The sequence below is a fragment of the Orussus abietinus genome, unplaced genomic scaffold, assembly GCF_000612105.2.
Source record: "Orussus abietinus isolate OABI.00-Male unplaced genomic scaffold, Oabi_2.0 scaffold1, whole genome shotgun sequence".
Lineage (NCBI taxonomy): Eukaryota > Metazoa > Arthropoda > Insecta > Hymenoptera > Orussidae > Orussus > Orussus abietinus.
Window position 1 is genome coordinate 4,628,543 of NW_019396017.1, and position 20,650 is coordinate 4,649,192.

Below are 20,650 nucleotides of genomic sequence, written 5' to 3' on the forward strand. Positions count from 1 at the left end.
AATCTCCCAACTCATCTCTGCCAAATCAGAGATGAGTTGAGAGATTCACGGGAAGGATCGAGCGACCGCGTCCTGTGCGACCTCCGGTGGAGGATGCAGACGGCTAATGCACTTGCCACCTGTTACAACTCTGGGCAGCCGGAGAACCGGCTGAAAAAGTGAAAAACTCCTCAGAAAAACTCCAAAACCCTGTATCTCCTCCGAAAAAAATCGCAGCCACTAGCTCGAGAGATCAATTTAAACCGAACAACCTTCCCCATCAAGCTACCGTGGACGCAATTCGTATCGCGAAAAAAATTTACAAACATCCCTCCCTTACAAAAAGTCGACGATCGGAGGTCCACGTGTACACACGTGTACACACGTTCCGCGCGTAGGCAGGCCAAATTGGTTATCGTTACCGGAAGGAAAGCGATTACGGAGCGCGTCGAAGCCATTGGATCTCCACGAGTACGTTCACTTCCTTTCGACGATATCCTATCGCAACGTTTTCGTGCATTTCGGCAGGTTCCGGACAAAAGTTGAATCTCGTTCTTTCAAAAGAGAATAATTCGATTTTCGACGATGCAACGGAAACGCTAAGGTAGGGGTTTCGTGGTCCTCGTATCGACCGGTTTTCCGTCCTCGTTCGTTCGAGAACTTACATGACGGTTGACCTCGGGTTAAGCTAAAAGCGGAACGTATATTCGTATCTCCGGAGATTCTCCGAGAATTCGATACAGGCATTCGACGAAACGATCGAAAGAATGGAATCCGTTTCGAAATTGAAATTCTCGGAGAGGTCGGTCGCGGTCGCGGCCGGGGCGAATTCGGACGCGGAACCGGAGACCCGGACCGCGGATATTACCGAGCCCAAGGGGTTGATCGATAACCTATTTTTCCGGGCACTGGCTCGGTGCCAGAATTCCCGCGGAATGCTGCTGACTCTTTGACATCGCTCGACGCGAGCGGACCATCCTCGACCGTTCCGGCGCCAAGTGGTGCGCTCGGCTAGGTCACGAATGTTTTCGAACGTTCGCAAGGCCATCCCGGACGCCTCGAGCGCGAACCGTTTTCCTTTTTCCGGCAGCCGGGCATCCTTGGTCGACGGACGCGAGGGACCCGGACGAACGAGGGCACTCGAGGACGCTCTCGACGATTAATCGTACCCTTCCGGGACGATTTCGGTCGAGACGCCGGTTGCCAGAAACGGACCTCGCGCCACGAAATCATTTTCGCAGGGGAGACGTTCCTTCGTCGCAGGTTTCGTTCGCTCCCTAGCTCGGGAAAGGGACATTCGAATTACGACGGAGCCGTCCTTCGAGGAGTCCGAAAAAGAGTCCCGGGTGGGTCCGGACGGTCGGTCGGTCGGTCGGTCAGCTGCTGGAGCTCCGGTGCGCAGCCGATCGATGGCCCAGTAGCGTTCGGTGGCGCTCGGGGACGTTCGAGGGTGCTCGGCCTCGCTCGGCGGCGCTCGGGCGGTGCTCGGGCGGCGCTCGGGCGTCCCGAGGGCGGCCACGAGTCAGTCCAGCGCGCCAGCCAGCGAATCGCGAAGGATCCTCCGTGCCGCCCTCGCGAAGGACCGATCCTTCCGCGGCGAACTTGCCAGTTTGCCAGTTCCGGAGGAGTCGATCGTTCGAAGCGCAGCCGGAAGACTCGAGGCCGATCCCACGTCACCGAGCGTGACGGTTATGGACCCTCGACCGGCGGGGAGTCCTCCTTGCGACGGCTAGAGGTTGGTTGTGCGCCCGCTCGAAAAGCGTTCCGAGATCCGACGTCGTCCGAGTCTCGGGAACGGTGGAGGCTGCGCCCCTTGCCGTCTCCTTCGCCAGGGACGCCTCTCCGCTGCGCGCCTCGATCGACCTCGTGAAACGCTCAAGGTAGCTAGGGACTCGCCCGCGCGAATCGTTGCGAGAAACGGCCGGAGGCGCGGTCGCTCGGTCAGGGCAATGGCGACGGATTCGAACGCGTGGCTAGATCAATACCCGCGGCGATTCCACGGCGGAGACCGACCCCGAGGCCGACCCCGAGGCCGACCCGAGGCCGAATCCTCGAGGGGAGAGGCGCTCGTTTCGGTCTTGCGTTTGGCCGCGCCCTCGTCCCTGCGTGTCGCATCCCCGGGGTTGCTCGTCCGTCGCTTGACCTACTCCCTTCTCTTCTGGATCCCACCCTCGATCCGCCGAGAAAGCTACATTTTACGAGTCTGCGAGTTTTCGAGTTCAAGAGGTCCTCGGTTACGAGTCGAAACTCATCTCGTTCATTTGATTAAAACCAAGAGGACGTTCTTCTCCTTTAATTTGACCCGTTTTCTTCGCGGAAGGCGCGGATCGACCCGACGCGCGGTCACGTTCCTTCGAGCCCGAAAATTCGGCCGAAATATAATCGCTCGACGAGATCCTTCGCAACAAGGAGAGAAAAGTCGATTAGCCTCTCCTCGCGTCGTTCTCGCCCCCGTCGGCGGACCGTCGTTCCGTTTCGGGACCCTGACCTTCCGCGGGGTGGAAAGCGAACGCGCTCAAAGACGGGAACGGAAAGGGTCGAAGCTCGACTGGTACCGTAGCCACGTATACTTGGTCTCGATGACGAAACGTACCGATCGATGCTCGACCCAACGAATTACGCGCCCCGGCGGTACCGTCGGAGGAGGTCAACGGACAAATCGTCCGGTTGGTCCCGATAGCCGAGGCATCGTCGGTAACCGAATCGATCGATCGCCCCTTAGAATGAACGTCCGTTCGTTCCACTTAACCTACGTCGAGGAGTCCTCGCCGAGAGTGGAGACTCCCTCCGTCGAGTGCCAGCTCCCCGGTCGAATTTCCATCCGGCTTGCAAATTTCCTCTTAGAGTTTGAAAGCTCTCCTTCCGACCCATCGACCGGTCTATTCCGCAGGAGGCTCGTGACGGATCCGGCCAGCAGAGGAGGATTCCGCTCCCGGGGGTGACGAGGAGAAGATGATAGACCCGAGCTCCTCGGAGGAGGAGAGCGAGGAGGACCAAGGCCCCCGCCACGGGGGTGGTGGAGGAGGCCGCGGCGGCGGGTCGCACGGCCCCCGTCGGCACCCCGGCGGCGGCGGCGGCTGCAGCGACGGCGGCGGCGGCGGCGGCGGCGGAGGCGGCGGCGCGGGTGGCGGCGGCGGCGGCGGCGGCGGCGGCGGAAGCGGAGGCCCCGGGTCGGCGGGACCCGCGCTCTCCGCCGCTCCGGGACCGACCGCCTCCCCGGGGGGACCCGGGAGAGGCGCCGCTCACGGGCCGCGCGCGACCCACGGCCGTGCCGACCCGGCCGCGGGGGCCCAGCAGGAGGCGGCGGCCCAGGGCCTCGACGTGCCCAACCTCGCCAGTGCCCGCAACTCGCTCTCGCCGTCGATGGAAGCGGCCCAGGACGCGGCAAACTACGCCAAGTCCGCCCCCAGGCCCACGAGCCCCTCGCCCTCGGTCGCGAGCGAGAAGACGGAGGCCGAGCTGCAGGTTCGTTCGCGTCTTTCTTTCCTTCTTTCTTTTCTCGCGGTGACCCTCGGTCCTGGATCCGACCTCCCCGAAACGACGAGTTTCCTCGTTATTTTCCAGGACAAGCAGGAACGCGAAGAGGAGGAGCGGAAAACTCGAATCCAACTTTACGTATTTATTTCGCGATGCATCGCCTATCCTTTCAACGCCAAGCAACCTACGGACATGACCTGCCGCCAAATGAAAATTACGAAGCAGCAGCTGGAGACCCTGGGCTCCCGATTTCAGGTAACTACGAACGAGATTAACCGTTGGATCCGATAATTAGGTACCGACCCCGGGACCGCGAAGGGCGTAAACGCGAGAAAACGTAGCCGAAAAAGTAATAGGAAGGGAGTCAACGCGAATTAGCGTACCGCGAGAGGGTCGATCGTAAGGTAGGCGCCCGTGATATTTATGTTATCACTGTCGGGAGAAACCCTTTAAGGAAAGGGTGTAATTTCCGGAAGCCCTAGTACGGGTCTTACGGTTGACCGAAGCACAACCTTCGCCTTCGCGAGACAACGATAAATCGATCCGAATTATAGGAGCGTTACGCGAGCGCTCCAATGTCAATCGATTTCTTGCTTCGTTCGTCCAAAGGATAATCGACTACTTGAAAATTGGATTAAATGAGCGCTCCTCGCAAGGATCGGTCGGACGGTTCCTGTAACTTTCGTCGTCTGGTCTTTTCGGACCCTCGCCTCTTTCGGTCGCGATCGGAGAAATCCAGCTCTGCATCGAATTCGAAAAATGCGATGCGAATCATTCCGTGCCCGATTTACTCGACAGAGTTTCCTGAAAGGGGAGATGCAGATCATGGCGGACGAGGCCTTCCACAACGCGATCCAGCATTACTTCGACGTGTTCCTCAAGTCGGAACGGGTGATCCGTATGGTGCAAAGCGGCGCCTGCTCGCAGTACGACTTCCGCGAGGTGTTCAGGATCAACATAGAAAAGAGAGTTCGGTCCCTCCCGGAAATCGACGGGCTGAGTAAGGAAACGGTCATCACCTCCTGGATGGCCAAGTTCGATTGCATATACAAGGGCACCGGCGACGAGGAGACCAAGAGGCCTTCCAGGATACAGCAACAGTCGTTGAAGTCGGAACTGATCCTCTCCAAGGAACAGCTCTACGACATGTTCCAGCAGATTCTCGGGATCAAAAAGTTCGAGCACCAGCTGCTGTTCAACGCCCTCCTGTTGGATTCAGCCGACGAGCAGGCTGCCGCCATCAGGAGGGAGCTGGACGGTCGCATACAGAAGGTCAACGAGATGGAGAAGGTAAGGTTCACCTCGAGGGACTCGCCACCGGATCCTTCGTCCTCCGCTGATCGGCCTCTTTCTCATCAGAACCGCAAGCTCATGCCGCGGTTCCTCCTCAAAGAAATGGAATCGATCTATATAGAAGAGCTCAAGTCGTCTATCAACCTGCTAATGGCTAATTTGGAGTCGTTACCGGTCTCCAAGGGTTCGATAGACAGCAAATACGGGCTGCAGAAGCTGAAGCGATACAACCGCGGTGATCGCTCCCGCTGCCGCAGTCAGAGCTCTCTAGCTAAGTTAGAAGGCGACTCCGCCGATTCCGATCCCCAGCTGACCAAGATGGACGTAGTCCTGACCTTCCAATTGGAAGTTATCGTAATGGAGGTCAAGGGCCTCAAGAGTCTGGCACCTAATCGAATAGTCTATTGCACGATGGAGGTGGAAGGCGGCGAGAAGCTGCAAACGGACCAAGCCGAGGCCTCCAAACCCATGTAAGCTTCCTCGAGGTGTCGAAAGGTATCCCACGGTACTCGTAGTCGGGAAGTTTCTTCCCCCCTCGTGGCGCGACGATTCCGTTTTTCTTTCCCGGGACTGACCCGAAACCGTTGCAGGTGGGACACCCAGGGTGATTTCTCTACGACGTACCCCTTGCCCGTGGTAAAAGTGCGTCTTTACACGGAGAATCCTGGTATGTTGGCCCTGGAGGACAAGGAGTTGGGCAAGGTGATCCTCAGGCCGACTCCTCTATCCCCCAAGGTACCCGAGTGGCATCGCATGACCGTCCCGAAAAACAATCCCGATCAGGACCTTCGAATCAAGATTGCCTGTCGCATGGACAAGCCGCTGAACATGAAGCACTGCGGGTACCTTTACGCCTTGGGCAAGTCGGTATGGAAAAAGTGGAAGAAGCGGTACTACGTGCTGGTCCAGGTCTCGCAGTACACATTTGCGATGTGTTCGTATAAGGAAAAAAAGAGCGAACCGTCGGAAATGATGCAGCTCGATGGCTATACAGTGGACTATATCGAGGCCGCTTCTGCTAACCTCATGGTCGGCATGGATCTCGAGGGTGGAAGGTGAACCCCTCTGACCGTTCCCTTACCGCGAGCCGATGACTGCCGTAAAAGCAGAGTCGCGAAAAGTCCTCCGTACCCCTCGGGTTAGGCCCTTCGATCACGAGCCCTCGAGGTGGAATTCGGAGTCCGAACGTTGAACGTCGTACGCCGTCTTCGGGTTCCGATTCTTCTACGAGGTAGCAGGAAGCGGCGCTTTAGAAACCGAAACTTCGCTTTGCTTTTACGGCAGCCCGGAGGTACTCGCGACGGAAACATTCCGTTCCGAACAACCGTCGAGGCATCGCGGAACTCTACGAATGATGGTGTGTCTGGCGCAGATTCTTCTTCAACGCCGTCCGTGAAGGCGATAACATAGTCTTCGCCTCGGATGACGAGAACGAGTGCCATTTGTGGGTAATGGCCATGTACAGGGCAACCGGCCAGTCCCACAAGCCCACGCCGCCCGTCTCCGTTGCTGACAAAAATTCGACCATCAGCAAGATTCAAGGCGATGCCGATCGGGCGAGGAAACACGGGATGGAGGACTTTATCAGTGCGGATCCCTGCAAATTCGACCACGCGGCGCTCTTTAAGTTCCTGCAGAATCTGATGCTGGACTACAGACTGAACGATCCATACTGCTCGCTGGGCTGGTTCTCTCCAGGACAGGTTTTCGTCATCGACGAATATTGCGCTAGGTCTGATAATATATTTACGGATACGATGTCGATGTAGCAAATCGAAACCGGCTACTTTGGTCTTGGACGGTGCTAGCTATTCATGTACCGAGCATTTCACCGCGTTCGCGATCACGTTGGACGTTGTGCGTCAGGGAAATGGAAACTTTTTGTACTTAATAAGACGAGGGGAATACTCTCCTTGAGTTTCTTAGCCGATCTCACTGTCGTCCGGCCGGTGGATGATAGTCTCGAAAAACGAGTAGCGCGAACTCGGGTGAATTGGACCGTTTAATTCGGTATCGAAATCCGTGCGCGACCGTTGTATCCCCTGGCCGTTTCGGAGAAATGCCCGGTCCATGTGCAAGTATCGTCTCGCGTTCTCAGCTCTTCCCTCGAATTTCCAGATACGGAGTTCGCGGTTGCTTCCGTCACCTGTGCTCCCTGAGCGACCTGCTGGACAGGGCGGAGCGAGGGATCATGATCGACCCGACCTTGATTCACTACAGCTTCGCGTTTTGCGCGAGCCACGTCCACGGAAACAGGCCCGATGGCGTAGGCTCCGTCACTCACGAGGAGAAGGACAAGTTCATGGAGATCAAGGAGCGCCTGCGGCAGCTTCTGGAGAAGCAGATCACGAATTTCAGGTAAGGACTGCTCCTTGATGGTCATTGGTTCGCGAGCGAGATAATTCGACGAGGCTCGCGGCCCTTTTTAGGTCGAGCTTCCCGTTCGGTCGACCCGAGGGTGCCCTGAAGGCGACCCTGTCGCTCTTGGAACGGGTCCTGATGAAGGATATAAGTTCCCCGATCCCGGCCGAGGAAGTACGCGGCATGATCAAGTCTTGCCTAGAGACCGCTGCACTCGTCAACTACACAAAGCTCTCCGCCGTGGCGAAGATCGAGGACGATTTCAATGGGGAGGTCTGCGTGCCTCCCAGTAAGAAACTCGAGGACCTCATCCACCTCGCGGAGCTTTGTGTCGACCTGTTGCAGCAAAACGAGGAACATTATTCGGAGGTATTAGTTAGGTTTTTAGAACCGAGTGTTCTTACCCGGGGCTCTCGAGAGAGAGGGTAGCATGCAGAGCCACGGGCCTGGTAAGTGTCCGCCGCCTCCTCAGAAGACAACGTTCGTCGTTCACCCTGCCATCCTTGGTTCTCGTTTTCTCACCGTCGTCGGTTCGGTACATGCAATCCAGGTCGGTCTTGCGAACTAAACTTTACCTCGACGCCGATGTCTCCCGAACGAGTCCGTAAAGCCTGGCCAACGGCGGGGACGAGAGGAGATCGTCGCCGAGGTTAGCGGCGGGCTTCGTAGGGCTCTTCGTCTACGCCGAAACTTGCCGAAGGAACAATGGTAACCGGTGGCGTATACGCATTATGGCGCTCATCCCGCGGAGGGAATTGTATACGTAGGGGTGGTTACCGAGTTCCGTCCGATACGATCATTAACGATCCTTTTCTTTTTTTTTTTTTACCTTTGGTACCGTCGATGCCTCTTGCAATCTCGGAAAAAGGAGACGATCCCTGGCGGAAGGCGTAACCACGCTCGCGCGTGTACCTCTCTCCGTGGTTAAATTTGATTGTTTCTCGCACTCGGCCGAAACGTAGCTTCGGTAGTGTCTTCTGGGTGCTCGAGGGCTCCGCGCTCGGGATGGCGGTCCCACCATCCCGAGCTTGAGAAGATTTTCCCACCGTATATGTGTGTCGTCCAATATTTTCACGTGTCGCTCCTACTACACCGCACCGCAGGCGTTCGCCTGGTTTAGCGACCTCCTGGTGGAGCACGCCGAGATCTTCTGGTCCCTCTTCGCGGTCGACATGGACAAGGTGCTCTCCGAACAGCCGCCCGACACCTGGGATAGTTTCCCGTTGTTCCAGATCATGAACGACTACTTGTCGACCGATGGTGAGTCCTACTTTACACGGTATACCGAGAAAACGCACGTCCGTGTACCGAGACGAAGCAACGCGAGATCGATGAGCCGCCGATGAGGTATCCTTCCTCTCCTCTCCTCTTTTTCCTCAAAATCATTTGGCGAAGGTTCTTCCGCGTCAATCGCTTACCTTGACCGGCAGACAACTTGAAGAACGGGAGATTCCATCAGCACCTGCGGGACACGTTTGCACCGCTCGTCGTCCGCTACGTGGATCTGATGGAGACGTCGATCGCCCAGTCCATCCACAAGGGCTTCGAGAAGGAGCGCTGGGAGATCAAGGGCAACGGGTGCGCCACCTCGGAGGACCTCTTCTGGAAGCTCGACGCTCTGCAGACCTTCATCGGCGGACTCCACTGGCCGGATCCGGAGTTTCGCCAACATCTGGAGCAGCGACTCAAACTGATGGCCTGCGACATGATCGAGTCCTGCATCCAGAGAACCGACGCGGCCTTCCAGCAGTGGCTGAAGAAAGGCGTCACCTTCATCTCGACCGACTACATCATACCCTCGGAGATGTGCGCCATGGTCAACGTCATCCTCGATGCAAAGAACAAGAGCTTCAAGCTCTGCGCCGTCGACGGCGTCGACGTGGTGAGTCGGCATCCCCTCGGGAGATTGCGCGAAAACGATGCCACGCGGATATGTACTCCCGTTTTCTGCCTTTAGCACCAATACCACGCCAAGATCGACGACCTCATAGAAAAGACGTCAGCGGCGATGACTCAAGGAATGATCAACAAGCTGGTGACTGTTCTGGAGACGACCCTCTCCAAGCTGGCGCGGTATGACGAGGGCTCGTTCATCGGCTCCATTCTTAGTTTTACGGTACGTAAACGAGTTGTAACGGCGAGATATCCCGCGAATCTCGCGGCTTCTCGATAAATCTCGACTTCGGTTCGCAGAAGGTCTCGGGTAGCGGAAAAGAGATGGGTCAGGCCTACGTGAATTTCACGAGGAACTGCATGGACCAGATTCGCAGCAAGGTCATCGACGAGCTCTGGATTCTGACCTTCTTCGAGGTATGAATTTTCGCGTCCTCCGGAACACCGGCTGTCTTTGGCTAATGGGTTATCGTGCATCTCCGTTATCGCGTCCAGCAATGGTACACGGCGCAGATCCAGATGCTGTGCAACTGGCTGTCGGAAAGGCTCGACAACAGCCTGCACCTGTACCAGTGCACGTGCCTCGCTCACATCGTGAAGAAGGTTTATTCGGACTTCGAACTCCAAGGAGTTATGGAGGACAAACTGAACTCGCAGACATATCAGACGATATCGCAGAGGATGCAAACGGAGGAAGCAACTTGTGCCTTAACCATGAGCGCTCAAAACGAGGAGTAAGTCGATCGACCTAAACGGTTTAATCTCGAATCGTTCGGAGCAACGGCGAGAAATTGGTATTTCTTAGCCTATCTCGAAGAGCTCCTCTGCTGGTTCTCGGTTTCCGATACTTGTTCCAAATTCAACATCTTTATCCGTTCCATTCCCTATTTTTCAGAGGATTGTCGGAAAACGGCAACGACGAGGACGTGGAGAGGCCCAAGACAAAGGTGACGGTCGTCGAGACGATCGCTGGGGACGACGGTAACTACGTAGCGAACATCTCTAACGTGACCTCCAACGTGGTCGGGAAAGTGGGCAGCATGTTCGGCAAAGGCATTGGTGGCCTTTCAACCAAATTCGGCGGCGCCACCAGTTGGTTCTAACAAGGAACAACCCGCCGTTAATTTAATTTCACCTAGGACGTCCCTTAATCCGCTCGTCTACCGAGTAGGTTGCAGCGAGAAGACCCAAAAAGTACCTAGGATTCGTAGGAGCTAAACAAGCCTTAGAAGTTCTTCCCGGCAGAGGAGCTGACAATGAGAAGAATTTCCGGAAGCGATACAGCCGAGATGGCTTCCGAATCTCCTAGTCGCAACGGGGTCGTCGCGTCGGACGTGGTTTCGTCGAGAGTCCACCGGAGGTCCTAACCCGAGACCAACATCGAGTTCGGCCGCGTTCTCGAGGAAGGAGGTCTCCTCTTTGACCGGGCAATCGAAGCTGGAAGAGAGTCCCAGTCCCTGGGAGTACCTGGAATCGGTGGATCCGCGCCTTCGCGGCCGAGGCTTAGTCTCCGAGTGGAGGCGCAACCGGAGAAATCGAGCGGGAGGAAAGCTACGCGCGCGCGTAGAGCGAGAGGCACGCGAAGGGGTGACGCAGCTATTGGATACCCGCGCGATCCCCGAACCGGAGGTACGCGGTTAATATTAGATAAGGATCGTCGTAACGGATTTTCCTATTTAGCGTGTATTGGAGAGCAATTCAGTCCGCGAGGCGTACCGAAGAAACGCACGAATTGTAGAACAAGGGAAGGCCATGATCACTCCGCCGGATAGGAGATGGTCGAAGGGAAAGGGACGGGTCCGGGTCGAGAACCTTCCCAGGACGCGCTCTTTGTGACGTCGATGAGCGATCGGTGCCTTCGAACCATTTTTAAGATTCGCCCCCGAGGGCGCGAGAGATTCTAAAGAAACGGAGGGTTTTCGCGAACGAACGAGAACGGACGGACGCCCGGCGCATTTGGCATCGAGCGTCGCGTTCCGAATTTTCGATCTCCAACGGGCGGTAACTCGGATTTGTCGGCGGTTACGGGTTATCTGGCATATTTTTAACGAGATCTCGGGATCGCGGGCGTGGTCTTGCCTGGGCATACGTTGCAATTGAAGTATCGGGAAGAGCGCTCGCACGAGCGGCGCAACCGAGACCGTGCCGAGCGCGCCTCGTTCGCAAGAAAGAACGGCCGAGGTCGGTCAGAGTTTGCGATCACTTTGTAAATATCGTTAGTCGAAGCTTCACCGGACGCGAGAGAACGGTCGATCGTCGAGCGCGACTGCCAAGCTCGGTCCCGTCGAGGTCTGGCAATCTTGGAAGTCGCGCATATCGTTCGAGTTCGGGAACGCGAGGCGCATTCTCCGAGGAGGACTCGAAGTGATTCGTGATGGCGGAGAAGAAAAGAGAAACGGCATTTGTCGCTAGTCTCGCGCGCAAACGAAAACCGAGCGAGGGGATTCCTATTGGCCCGGAGCTATAAGAGCCTCAAGAGAGACACGACGCGGCAGGAGCGAACCATCGTCGCACCGTCGAAGACGACGTTTACGGGGTCGTTCCATCGTATCCGTGACGATCGCGCAATGATTCTATCTAGAGCTCATTATGATTATCGTTATATTATTCTTCTACTATCGGTAACGACTCTACTGTAATCCATATACTAGGCTAGGACAGTTACGGAACGATGTCTCTTTCCGCTCCGACGATGCTATACTCCAGCACTACGGTACCGAGGTACCTTTTTCTCCCCCACCTCGTCTCTGTCTCTGTCTCTGTCTCTCTCTCTCTGTCTCTCTGTCTCTCTGTCTCACTTTCTCCGTCTCTATCTCCTTATTGTGTTAATCGTGCCAGTAATCGACCACAGAGGGGACTTTTTACTCTAGACGGTATTCTAGCAAGTTTTAACTTCGATTCCACTGTTGTTCTCTCGTTAATAAAAATTCGGGCACAAAAGCCCCGATAAAAGGTCTCTCCGAATTTTATTTCCTCGTTCGAACCGGGACACGAGCACCGTCCCCAGTGGAGTCGTCATCGGCGCGCTCGGGAGGGTTTTCGGTTCTTCGGCTCTCCGCGTCTCCGCCTCGCCCCCTACGTCCTTCCGATCCGCGAGACTTATCGGTTCCTCCGGTTCCCCTTTTGCTACATCTTCATCCCCGGCACGATTACCGTTTCACGCATTGCATATTCCTTGTCGATTCGAACAAGGGAACTCGCTCGCTCGCTCGCCCGTCCATCGTCGATCCGACTCGCACAAGATCGGCATCGCTTTTCGCTTCCGTTTCCACGGCATGACCATTGTGCGGACTGTTTATGTAAATAAATCACTTGCAAACGCCTTGCACTTTTGTTCACCATCGCGTGCCGCGTTCACCTTGTGCCGTTTCGAAGAAAAATCGCAGCGACTCGCCCGACGGCTCGTCTTAAAGGTGAGAACAGGGGCTTTAAAGCTTAAATGAAAGTAAGTGCGGACAAAATTCAACGGAAGCTCAGAAGTCGAAGATCCAATGAAACCGTCCTCGCGGACGGTTCGATCGAATGTGTCCGCGTCGTCGATGTAATATCCCTCGAAAAAAAACGGCGCAATTAACTCGCTTGGCTCATTTTAAAAACCTTTCAGCGCTTTAACAATTGTCGATACTATTCAGGATGGATTTACGTGATGGCGTAGACTAGAGTCGTCCTTCGTCCCGTCAAGTACCTAAAACGTCCGCAACGATATCGGCGCTCGTGTCGCAAAAAGTTCCATAACTGTGCTTTCTGAGCCGTGGCAACTCTCATCTTCTCTGTCTGCTTTTATTCTTCATGAATAGGTGTATTTCGGTATTACCAGTATTAGCATTGTTTCCCGTGAGTTAGATTTGCGTTAATGAATTCGCGTTAAAAATGTTGGCGTAATGTGTTCTGTATTGTTAATAGGTAAAGTCGTTACCCTGGATTTTAACATAGCCTTAGATAATTAAAGGTGTTTCTAACTGGATAAGGATCATACTGGGATCGACACGGGACCGACATTCAGCACGGATGCAGATTTAGAACTGGTTAAGGACATACAGTAAAAAATGTACTTTGTACGTGACGGTAACTTACATCGTGATGCATGATTACGTGTAAGTTAATTCGTTATCAGTCAGCGGCGACATAACCTTAAAGGAAATTAAATATACTCCCTTCCTTTGAGGAGTCTTTGAAAATTGCAAGTTCCTCGAAGGAACAGTTGAGGAGATATCCTTTACTAAATATCATCGATTTAGGTCTTCGACAATGTCAGTTCTTGAGTTGACATTATTTTGACATAGAATTGATTTACATGAAAGTACCGCTACTTCTCCGAAATATCCTTGTAGGCATCCCGATTGGGATAACCTTCTTGGATACGGTAGGTTATGTGGCCCGAGTAGAAGGTGTCTCGATGCAGCCTGTCTTAAATCCTGATCTTCGACAAACCGACTATGTCTTTCTAAATCGATGGCAAGTTCGTGGGTATAAAGTGGAACGTGGAGATGTAATATCTCTTACTTCTCCCAAGTACCCCAATCAAATGTTAATTAAACGAGTGGTAGCGGTAGCAGGAGATATTGTACATACGATAGGCTATAAATCTGAATTTCTTAAGGTATGAAATATTATTTAAGTACCTTTGAAATCTGTATACTATTGGGTTGGCAACTAAGTGATTGCGGATTTTTTAATACCATCTATCGACAAAATCTGCAATTATTTAGTTGCCAACCCAATACAGTGCATGGTATGTATATGCTTTTGTATGTACTTCTGTTTATTTCGATTCAGGTACCAGATGGTCACTGCTGGGTAGAAGGTGATCATACCGGTCAGTCCATGGATTCTAACTGTTTTGGACCAATTTCGCTTGGTCTGGTTACAGCAAAAGCCACGTGTATCGTCTGGCCGCCAAACCGTTGGCAATATCTTAACTCTTCGTTACCCGATCACCGTAGACCACTTAATTTACGGAGAACCGTAACGATATAAAGTTCTGATCCAAGATGAAAGCCGTTCGCTTTATTAAACGTTTGCAGTGGGATTTGCCTGGAACTGTTTGTAGACACGGACTAACGATCGGAGATGTTGATAACGATGGTGATAATGAATTAGTTATTGGTACCACGGAAGGAGAACTACATATATTCAAGGTACATTCGTGTACTTTTAATAATGTACAAATTGTTATTAACACAGCAATTTACAAAAGTACTGATATTACATTGATTAGAGTTTTCTGTGTACCATACACTTATGATATTATGTCGGTACGATACAGGGATCAGAACTGTGGCAAAAGATAACGGGACTGGGTCTTGTGACAAGTGTCGCAATTGGTGATATTTTCAATTATGGCTGCAATGCTCTTGTTGTAATTTGTGGAGATGGGTGGGCCCACATTTTTTATAGTCCAAGGCCTGCTAATTCAACCGCAACTGCATCAAATTCAGCTAATCTTCAGTCCGGTAAAGAAGTTATTAGCTTGGATAACCTTAAAATAAGCTCAGGTATGCAGTGTTTAATCTAAAGAGAAAATTTTTCAATTTTTTCCTATTGTTAATTGTAACACTTTTACAGGGCAAGGTACGGTAGATATAGGAACGGATATGAGTACATCGATTGTCACCGATCACATTGATAGTACAAACGAAGTTAACGAGTTGTCTGGAAAAATGGAATGTGTCCATGTTCAAAGAATCCCAACAAACACCAAAATTGTTCTCATTGCAGACATCGACAAAGACGGAGCAAACGAAATGGTTATTGGTTTGACCGATCGAGTTGTAAGATCATATCGATGGTCATGCAATGCTGATTTAGGCACGGGTAAACTAGTTGGACTTAACAAATGGGAATGCACTGACCAAATTGGAACGGTTACGCTTCAGGTACATAATGATTAATTTTTTTATTATTATAATTAATAAAACATAATTGAATTTAATGAGTCCAATTTTATCTTCGTACTGATAGCATTCAGGAGATGGAGTACCTACGTTGCTAGTAGCTCAACCAGGCGGTACTTTTATGCGAATCAAGTGCAATCCAGACAACAGTCACTTTGAAGAACATAATACTTTAGACGTCAATGGTGAAGCTGCAGCAAGTTGCATAGATTACCAAACGCTGGGAATTTCCAGAATGCGCAATCCAAATATTTCAACTGAAATAATGGGCGATTTGGAATTAGGAGGAAAACCAATTGTACCTTCAACAGATCGAGATATATCAAGGGACGGGTCAAAAGTCTCGATATACACATTGGATGATGATTCGATTGGTCAGATTTCATCGGTAACAGAACTCGAAAGTGCGGAATGTACAAGACAGTTTTCCCATTCAGAGAAGAAAAAATTTGCGTTGGACGCAACGGATCATTTAAGAAAAGGGCAATATTCACATGGTGCAAATATTGTAACAAGTATATTTTATAGTAAACTCGATTCAACTGAATCCGATCAAGTGGATGGTAACTTGGTAGGTGGTAACGTTATTCTCGGAGAGTTTGACTCAAAAGAGGAAAAGAAATCCGTGCTGTCAATGTACAATGATTTCTCGCACAACAATAATAACAATAACAATGATTTCGCCACAAAAGATAAAGTTAATATACTTGGGAATAGTGAGAAAAGTACTTCAAACGGCAAACCATATGCTTTAGCTACGTTGGATGGAACCATTATGTTGGTTCAAAACGAAATAATTATGTGGTAATTTTCCTCCTTAGAGATGTCCATAAGCAGCGACAATCGCTCACGTTGGTCGTGCTTTATGAAAACGAACATTTTTAAATTTATAAATTTCTTCCAGGGCCATGCAAGTTGATCATCAGATTTTTGCCCTATGTCGATTAGACGTGACGGGAGATGGCAAGGATGAAATCGTTGCATGTGCATGGGATGGGCAGACTTACATACTCGATCAACAAAAGAACAGCGTCCGTTTTCAATTCGGAGAATCGGTCAGAGCTTTCTGTACGGGAAAATACAGTGTTACCCAAGGGAACTCGACGCCATCTTTAGTGTATAATACCTTTACTAACAAGGTATTTAGACTTACCGATTACACGAATAAGAACAGATTATTTGCTGAAATAGTCGCGCTCCGTTTTAATTTGTTTGTACATTGAATTTCCCAATGTTTGTCTTCAAAGAACTCGCGCCAATTCCGTTTAACGTCGTTAGTTAAGTTGCGAAAACTTGTTGAAAGAAATATTAATACGCGATATTCCGTTTTATGTTAGATATTTCTATATTACGACGTAATTCTGCCACATATGGTGATTACTCCTATGGATCCAATAGACGAATTAGATCCAGATGAAAGACAAGTTTTAGAAGAGATGCTGGATTCAAGCAACGAAGGCGAAAAACGAGAAAAGCTGCGACAACTAACGGAGTGGTTGTTGTACGGACAACGCGATTGATCGCGACCAATACATCTTAAGGCGGCTCAACCTATCGTTCTCCAAATCCTGTGTAAATGACGACGGTTCAAAACACGCCATGCGCAGAAGGCATGAATACAAAGGAACGATTTAACCAAATCCCCGGTGCGTAGGAGATACAGGGGTAGAAACGACGGTTGAACGATCGTTAGGAAGAATATCGGTACGATTCTACTCGGTCGTTATCAGGAACACGATTGTAGGATACTTTATAGGGTCGCGCCGCTTTTTTCGCCGGGTAAACCCATCCACGCCACGAAGGACCTAATCGACGGCGCTATTTGCGGCCGTTCTCATCCAGCGCCAAACGCTCGTTATCGCACAGTTATAAATTATGCTGGGAATGTCAACAAAGTAGGCCTAATATATAACATCGAATCGCTTCTTACGATCGTCAGTGGAAATGCAGATTCCCTGTCTTTCCGTTTGACCCGTTCCACGCATCGGTCGGTCTGGTTCTCGAAATATTCATCACCGAGCTCTCCACGGTTGCGTCACCCGCGCGCGCGCGCGCGTTTAAGATCTCGATAATCCGGGATTAATACCGAAGGAACGTTTGGAATTAACAATGACGGAGAACGGTACGGCGATAAATTCGTTCAACACCCAGCTGGAGCATCTGACGTTCGGATGGACGGACTACGTTCTGTTCGGAGGCCTGCTGGGGGTCAGCATCCTGATCGGCATCTACTTTGGCTTCTTCGGGAAAAAGCAGGATAATACGACGGAGTACCTGCTCGGAGGGAAGACCATGGCATTCTTCCCAGTGAGCATGAGTCTGATCGCGAGGTAAGCCCCGCTCAGGGGGGACCGCGGCCGACGCGTTATCGGACCGCGCGGGTCTCCGCCCAATGGGAGCTGTCGCTGCTCCTTCCGATAAGACGCCACTTGTATCACGCGAGAGCACCTGCCACCCGTGGCAAATGTTGACGAAACGGACGTCACGATAAGACCGCGAGAAGGATCCGTTCCCTTTGGGCGAGGTCGTCGTCGACGCGGCGCGCACTCGATCGCGCCCAGCCCGGTCACGAGCATCTCGAATTTCAGCCACTTGTCCGGAATATCGTTGCTGGGCGTTCCGTCGGAGGTTTACCTGTTCGGGACGCAGTACGCGGCGTGCGTCGTCACGTCGTTCGCGTCGTGCTTCCTGGTGTCCAGCGTCTACCTGCCCGTCTTCTACAAGCTGCAGCTCACCAGCACCTTCGAGTACCTGGAAGCGAGGTTTTCGCGGCCCGTTCGACTGCTGGCGTCCTTTCTTTACACCTTCTCGCTGATCACCTACATCCCCCTGGTCATCTACGTCCCCGCTCTGGCCTTCGCTCAGGCGACCGAGTTCAATCTGCACGTGGTCGCGCCCGTCATCTGCGTCGTTTGCATCTTCTACACGACCATAGTAAGGCGAGCCGATCGATTCGGGGCGGTCCGTCGCGAGGAAATGATTTTACGTTACTTAGGGAAACGGGGACGCCTTCGTTTTCAGGGTGGCCTGAAAGCCGTGGTGTGGTCGGACGCGATCCAGCTGACGGTGACCATTGGAAGTTTGTTCGCCGTCCTCTTTTTAGGAATCTCTTCGGCTGGCGGCATCTCGAATATCTGGAGGGTAGCGGGCGAAGGAAGCAGGCTCGAGTTTTGGAAGTAAGTCGTTCGAGGCGAACTCTCGACCGATTTCTGATTTGCGACTTCTGCTCGTTCGCTAGCATGAATCCGAGTCCCTTCGTGAGGAACAGCTTCTGGGGGATGTCGGTCGGCATGGTGCTGACGTGGACCTCGTCGCTCGGAGTGACTCAAGGATCGATGCAGAGGTTCCTCTCGGTACCCACCGTCAAGGACGCGAGAAAGTCAGTGTTCGTTGGATCTCTCGGAGGGCGTCGGCTCGTTGCTCGCGTCCGTTCGAGTCGGAATTATCGAGAGCGACGCGACAACGAGTCGATCGCGCCTACTTTTCCCGATTCGCGTATAACAGGGTACTCGTCGGTCATTTGACAGAGCTCTGGCGGTGATGGCAGTGGGACTGGTCGTCATAAAGTGGACCTCGATCTTTACGGGCCTCGCCATGTACACCAAGTACCACGACTGCGACCCGTCCAGCACGGTAAGAGGCACCCCGAGGTTTCCCCGACTCGAGTCACGAATCGGGTCGATCTTCAGGTGGTGTCCAAGAGCGATCAGATCCTGCCGTACTACGTGATGGACGTCGCCGGCGACATCCCGGGCCTTCCGGGACTGTTCCTCGCCGGGCTGGTGAGCGCCGGCCTCTCCACCATGAGCGCCTGCTTGAACACGGCGGCTGGCACGATCTACGAGGACTTCGTGGACCCCTGGATGCCCGAGAGCGCCGACCGGGAGGCCAGGGCCGCGGGAATAATGAAGGTAAACTTTCCGCGGGTCGGCCCCCGATTCGCCGTGCGCGGTGGAGCGCGAATACGAAGGAGTGGTCAATTTTGGTCAAATGTGGTCGGTCAGGTGACGGTGGTCCTGCTGGGAGTGCTGTGCGTGTGCATGGTCTTCGTGGTGGACGAGCTGGGAGACATATTCCAAGTGTCCCTCAGCCTGAACGGAATCACAGCAGGTGCCATGTTAGGCCTGTTCTCCTTGGGTATGCTGATGCCATGGGCAAACACGAAGGGAGCCGTGGTCGGTGGTGCCTGTTCCATGTGCCTCATGATATGGATCATCGTCGGTACTCAATACTACATGGCGCGTCGAATCATCGTTTACGAACCGCTGCCGCTCTCCACGGAGGGCTGTCCACTTTCGGAAAGGTTCAACGCGACGACGACGACCCCTGCGTCGATCCCTTCCGAGGACGAGCCCCTCGCCCTGTACCACGTGTCCTTCATGTACTACACCTTGGTAGGCGCCCTGACCGTCATGGTCGTGGGCACGATCGTCAGTTTCCTTTTCGGACCGTCCAACTTGCAGGATCTCGACAGGGACCATTTTCCTCCCATCGTCCGCAGGTTCGTACCCTTTGCGTCCCGTTGCCGTTGTCGCAAACGAATCGGAGCTCGGATCGCTTTCGTTGCCCGACAGGTTCCTACCTCCGAAGAGGTACACCGAGGTCTTCATGCACGCGATTCAGGAGGCGAAGGGCAAGGAGAAGGAGAAGGAGGATATCGACGTTTACCGATTGCCGTAATCCAGGAAAAAATAAGCAGAGTCCCGGAGCCCGCCGTCGCGGAAAGAAATGCTCGGTTTCGGATCCGATCGACGACGCTTTCCGTGAAAATCAGCCCTACCGATCCGTCGAGGACCGAACGCGTCCATTAGCGGTCGACGAGGGTGTCAAATTGACCAGATTACTTATCCGCCCGACGCATCTCGACGCAAACGGACGCCAACATCCGGAGGAGCGATCCCTATCGGATTAGGGCAAACGTAAATTCGTTGGAAGAGGAGCGGGTCTTGCCGAATCATCGTCCGAAGCTCCCTCGCGTCCCGGCGTCGTCCCGGTGTCGTCCCGGTGTCGTCCCGGTGTCGTCCCGGTGTCGTCCCGAGCGACGGACTCGCGCGGATTCCGCTTCTCCGGCTCGCTCGGGACGTCCCCGCCGCGTCCGGAGACAAAACTTTGCTCTCCGGCCTCGGGACCGCATTCCTCCGGGCATTCGTTTTATTGGGCCGAGAGGTGTCAAATATAGGCGCGAGAGTGGCACTTTGTGCGGCGCCCTTGTGTAGGTGAAAATCCCGGAGCGAGGTCCTGCCAGGACTTTTCACGGATTCCGTCCTCGTCGGTGTCGAGTGACGGCCGAGCCCTCTTTCTCGCCGCTGACGTCGCGCGATCCCGATGCCATATACGGGGTGTCCCGAGAGTCGGCGGAATCGGTCGCGTCTCCCCCGCGCGCACAAAGGCGGCCGAGGGGTGGGACACGGCTTATTGGCGACAATGCGCGAGCCCCGCGGCCACATAAAGGCGTATAATGCTCCCCGCTAACGTGAAAATTATTCTGTCAAACATTCGCCCGTCGGATTAGCTCCGAACCGACTCCCGCCCGTCGATCTCGCGACGTACCTCTGTACGACCGTCAAATAAACGCCCGTCGAAAGCGAATCGAGTCGGGGAGAAGGACGGAAAGGAACCCGCTTCGGGCGACTCGACCGCGCCAATTATTTCGAGAGCGGATTGGGTGCTTCCTCGCTAAATTACCCCTTCGGAACGGTACATTAGACGCGACGGAGGAGCGCGGTGGAAAAGGCGGAAAAGGCGGAAAAGGC

General features: G+C 53.3%; 4 protein-coding genes across 9 annotated transcripts; all 4 read left to right on the forward strand.

Annotated features, from left to right (window-relative positions):
• The first annotated feature begins 3,286 nt into the window (after positions 1 to 3,286).
• LOC105698052 (calcium-dependent secretion activator) lies at positions 3,287 to 11,959 on the forward strand. Of its 2 annotated transcripts, XM_023434716.1 has the most exons (14): positions 3,287 to 3,444; positions 3,544 to 3,711; positions 4,255 to 4,746; positions 4,816 to 5,219; positions 5,340 to 5,804; positions 6,122 to 6,481; positions 6,868 to 7,107; positions 7,179 to 7,479; positions 8,214 to 8,370; positions 8,541 to 8,992; positions 9,068 to 9,226; positions 9,304 to 9,420; positions 9,499 to 9,737; positions 9,899 to 11,959. In XM_023434716.1, the coding sequence occupies exons 1-14, from the start codon at positions 3,343 to 3,345 to the stop codon at positions 10,104 to 10,106; spliced, it is 3,864 nt and encodes a 1,287-aa protein (XP_023290484.1). In that variant the 5' UTR covers positions 3,287 to 3,342; the 3' UTR covers positions 10,107 to 11,959. The 2 variants fall into 2 exon arrangements, with proteins under 2 accessions (XP_023290484.1, XP_023290485.1); XM_023434717.1 differs by lacking the exons at positions 3,287 to 3,444; positions 3,544 to 3,711; positions 4,255 to 4,746 and having other exon boundaries at positions 4,780 to 5,219; positions 7,179 to 7,482.
• A 799-nt stretch (positions 11,960 to 12,758) lies between these two features.
• LOC105698055 (mitochondrial inner membrane protease subunit 2) lies at positions 12,759 to 14,016 on the forward strand. Of its 4 annotated transcripts, none has more exons than XM_012421944.1 (4): positions 12,759 to 12,837; positions 12,907 to 13,097; positions 13,242 to 13,603; positions 13,780 to 14,016. In XM_012421944.1, exons 3-4 carry the CDS (start codon positions 13,298 to 13,300, stop codon positions 13,978 to 13,980), a joined length of 507 nt encoding a protein of 168 aa, XP_012277367.1. In that variant the 5' UTR covers positions 12,759 to 12,837; positions 12,907 to 13,097; positions 13,242 to 13,297; the 3' UTR covers positions 13,981 to 14,016. The 4 variants fall into 4 exon arrangements, with proteins under 4 accessions (XP_012277367.1, XP_012277369.1, XP_012277366.1 ...); XM_012421946.1 differs by having other exon boundaries at positions 13,335 to 13,603; XM_012421943.1 differs by having other exon boundaries at positions 12,907 to 13,603.
• On the forward strand, positions 13,974 to 16,520 carry LOC105698053 (KICSTOR complex protein ITFG2-like). Of its 2 annotated transcripts, XM_012421940.1 has the most exons (7): positions 13,974 to 14,141; positions 14,270 to 14,498; positions 14,569 to 14,574; positions 14,722 to 14,879; positions 14,965 to 15,701; positions 15,802 to 16,036; positions 16,235 to 16,520. In XM_012421940.1, the coding sequence occupies exons 1-7, from the start codon at positions 13,995 to 13,997 to the stop codon at positions 16,415 to 16,417; spliced, it is 1,695 nt and encodes a 564-aa protein (XP_012277363.1). In that variant the 5' UTR covers positions 13,974 to 13,994; the 3' UTR covers positions 16,418 to 16,520. The 2 variants fall into 2 exon arrangements, with proteins under 2 accessions (XP_012277363.1, XP_012277362.1); XM_012421939.1 differs by having other exon boundaries at positions 14,569 to 14,879.
• A 145-nt stretch (positions 16,521 to 16,665) lies between these two features.
• Positions 16,666 to 19,705, forward strand: LOC105698054 (sodium-coupled monocarboxylate transporter 2). The gene is made up of 8 exons (XM_012421942.1): positions 16,666 to 17,227; positions 17,486 to 17,831; positions 17,919 to 18,073; positions 18,136 to 18,276; positions 18,425 to 18,530; positions 18,587 to 18,808; positions 18,902 to 19,398; positions 19,472 to 19,705. The coding sequence occupies exons 1-8, from the start codon at positions 17,007 to 17,009 to the stop codon at positions 19,575 to 19,577; spliced, it is 1,794 nt and encodes a 597-aa protein (XP_012277365.1). The 5' UTR covers positions 16,666 to 17,006; the 3' UTR covers positions 19,578 to 19,705.
• The last annotated feature ends 945 nt before the right edge of the window (positions 19,706 to 20,650 follow it).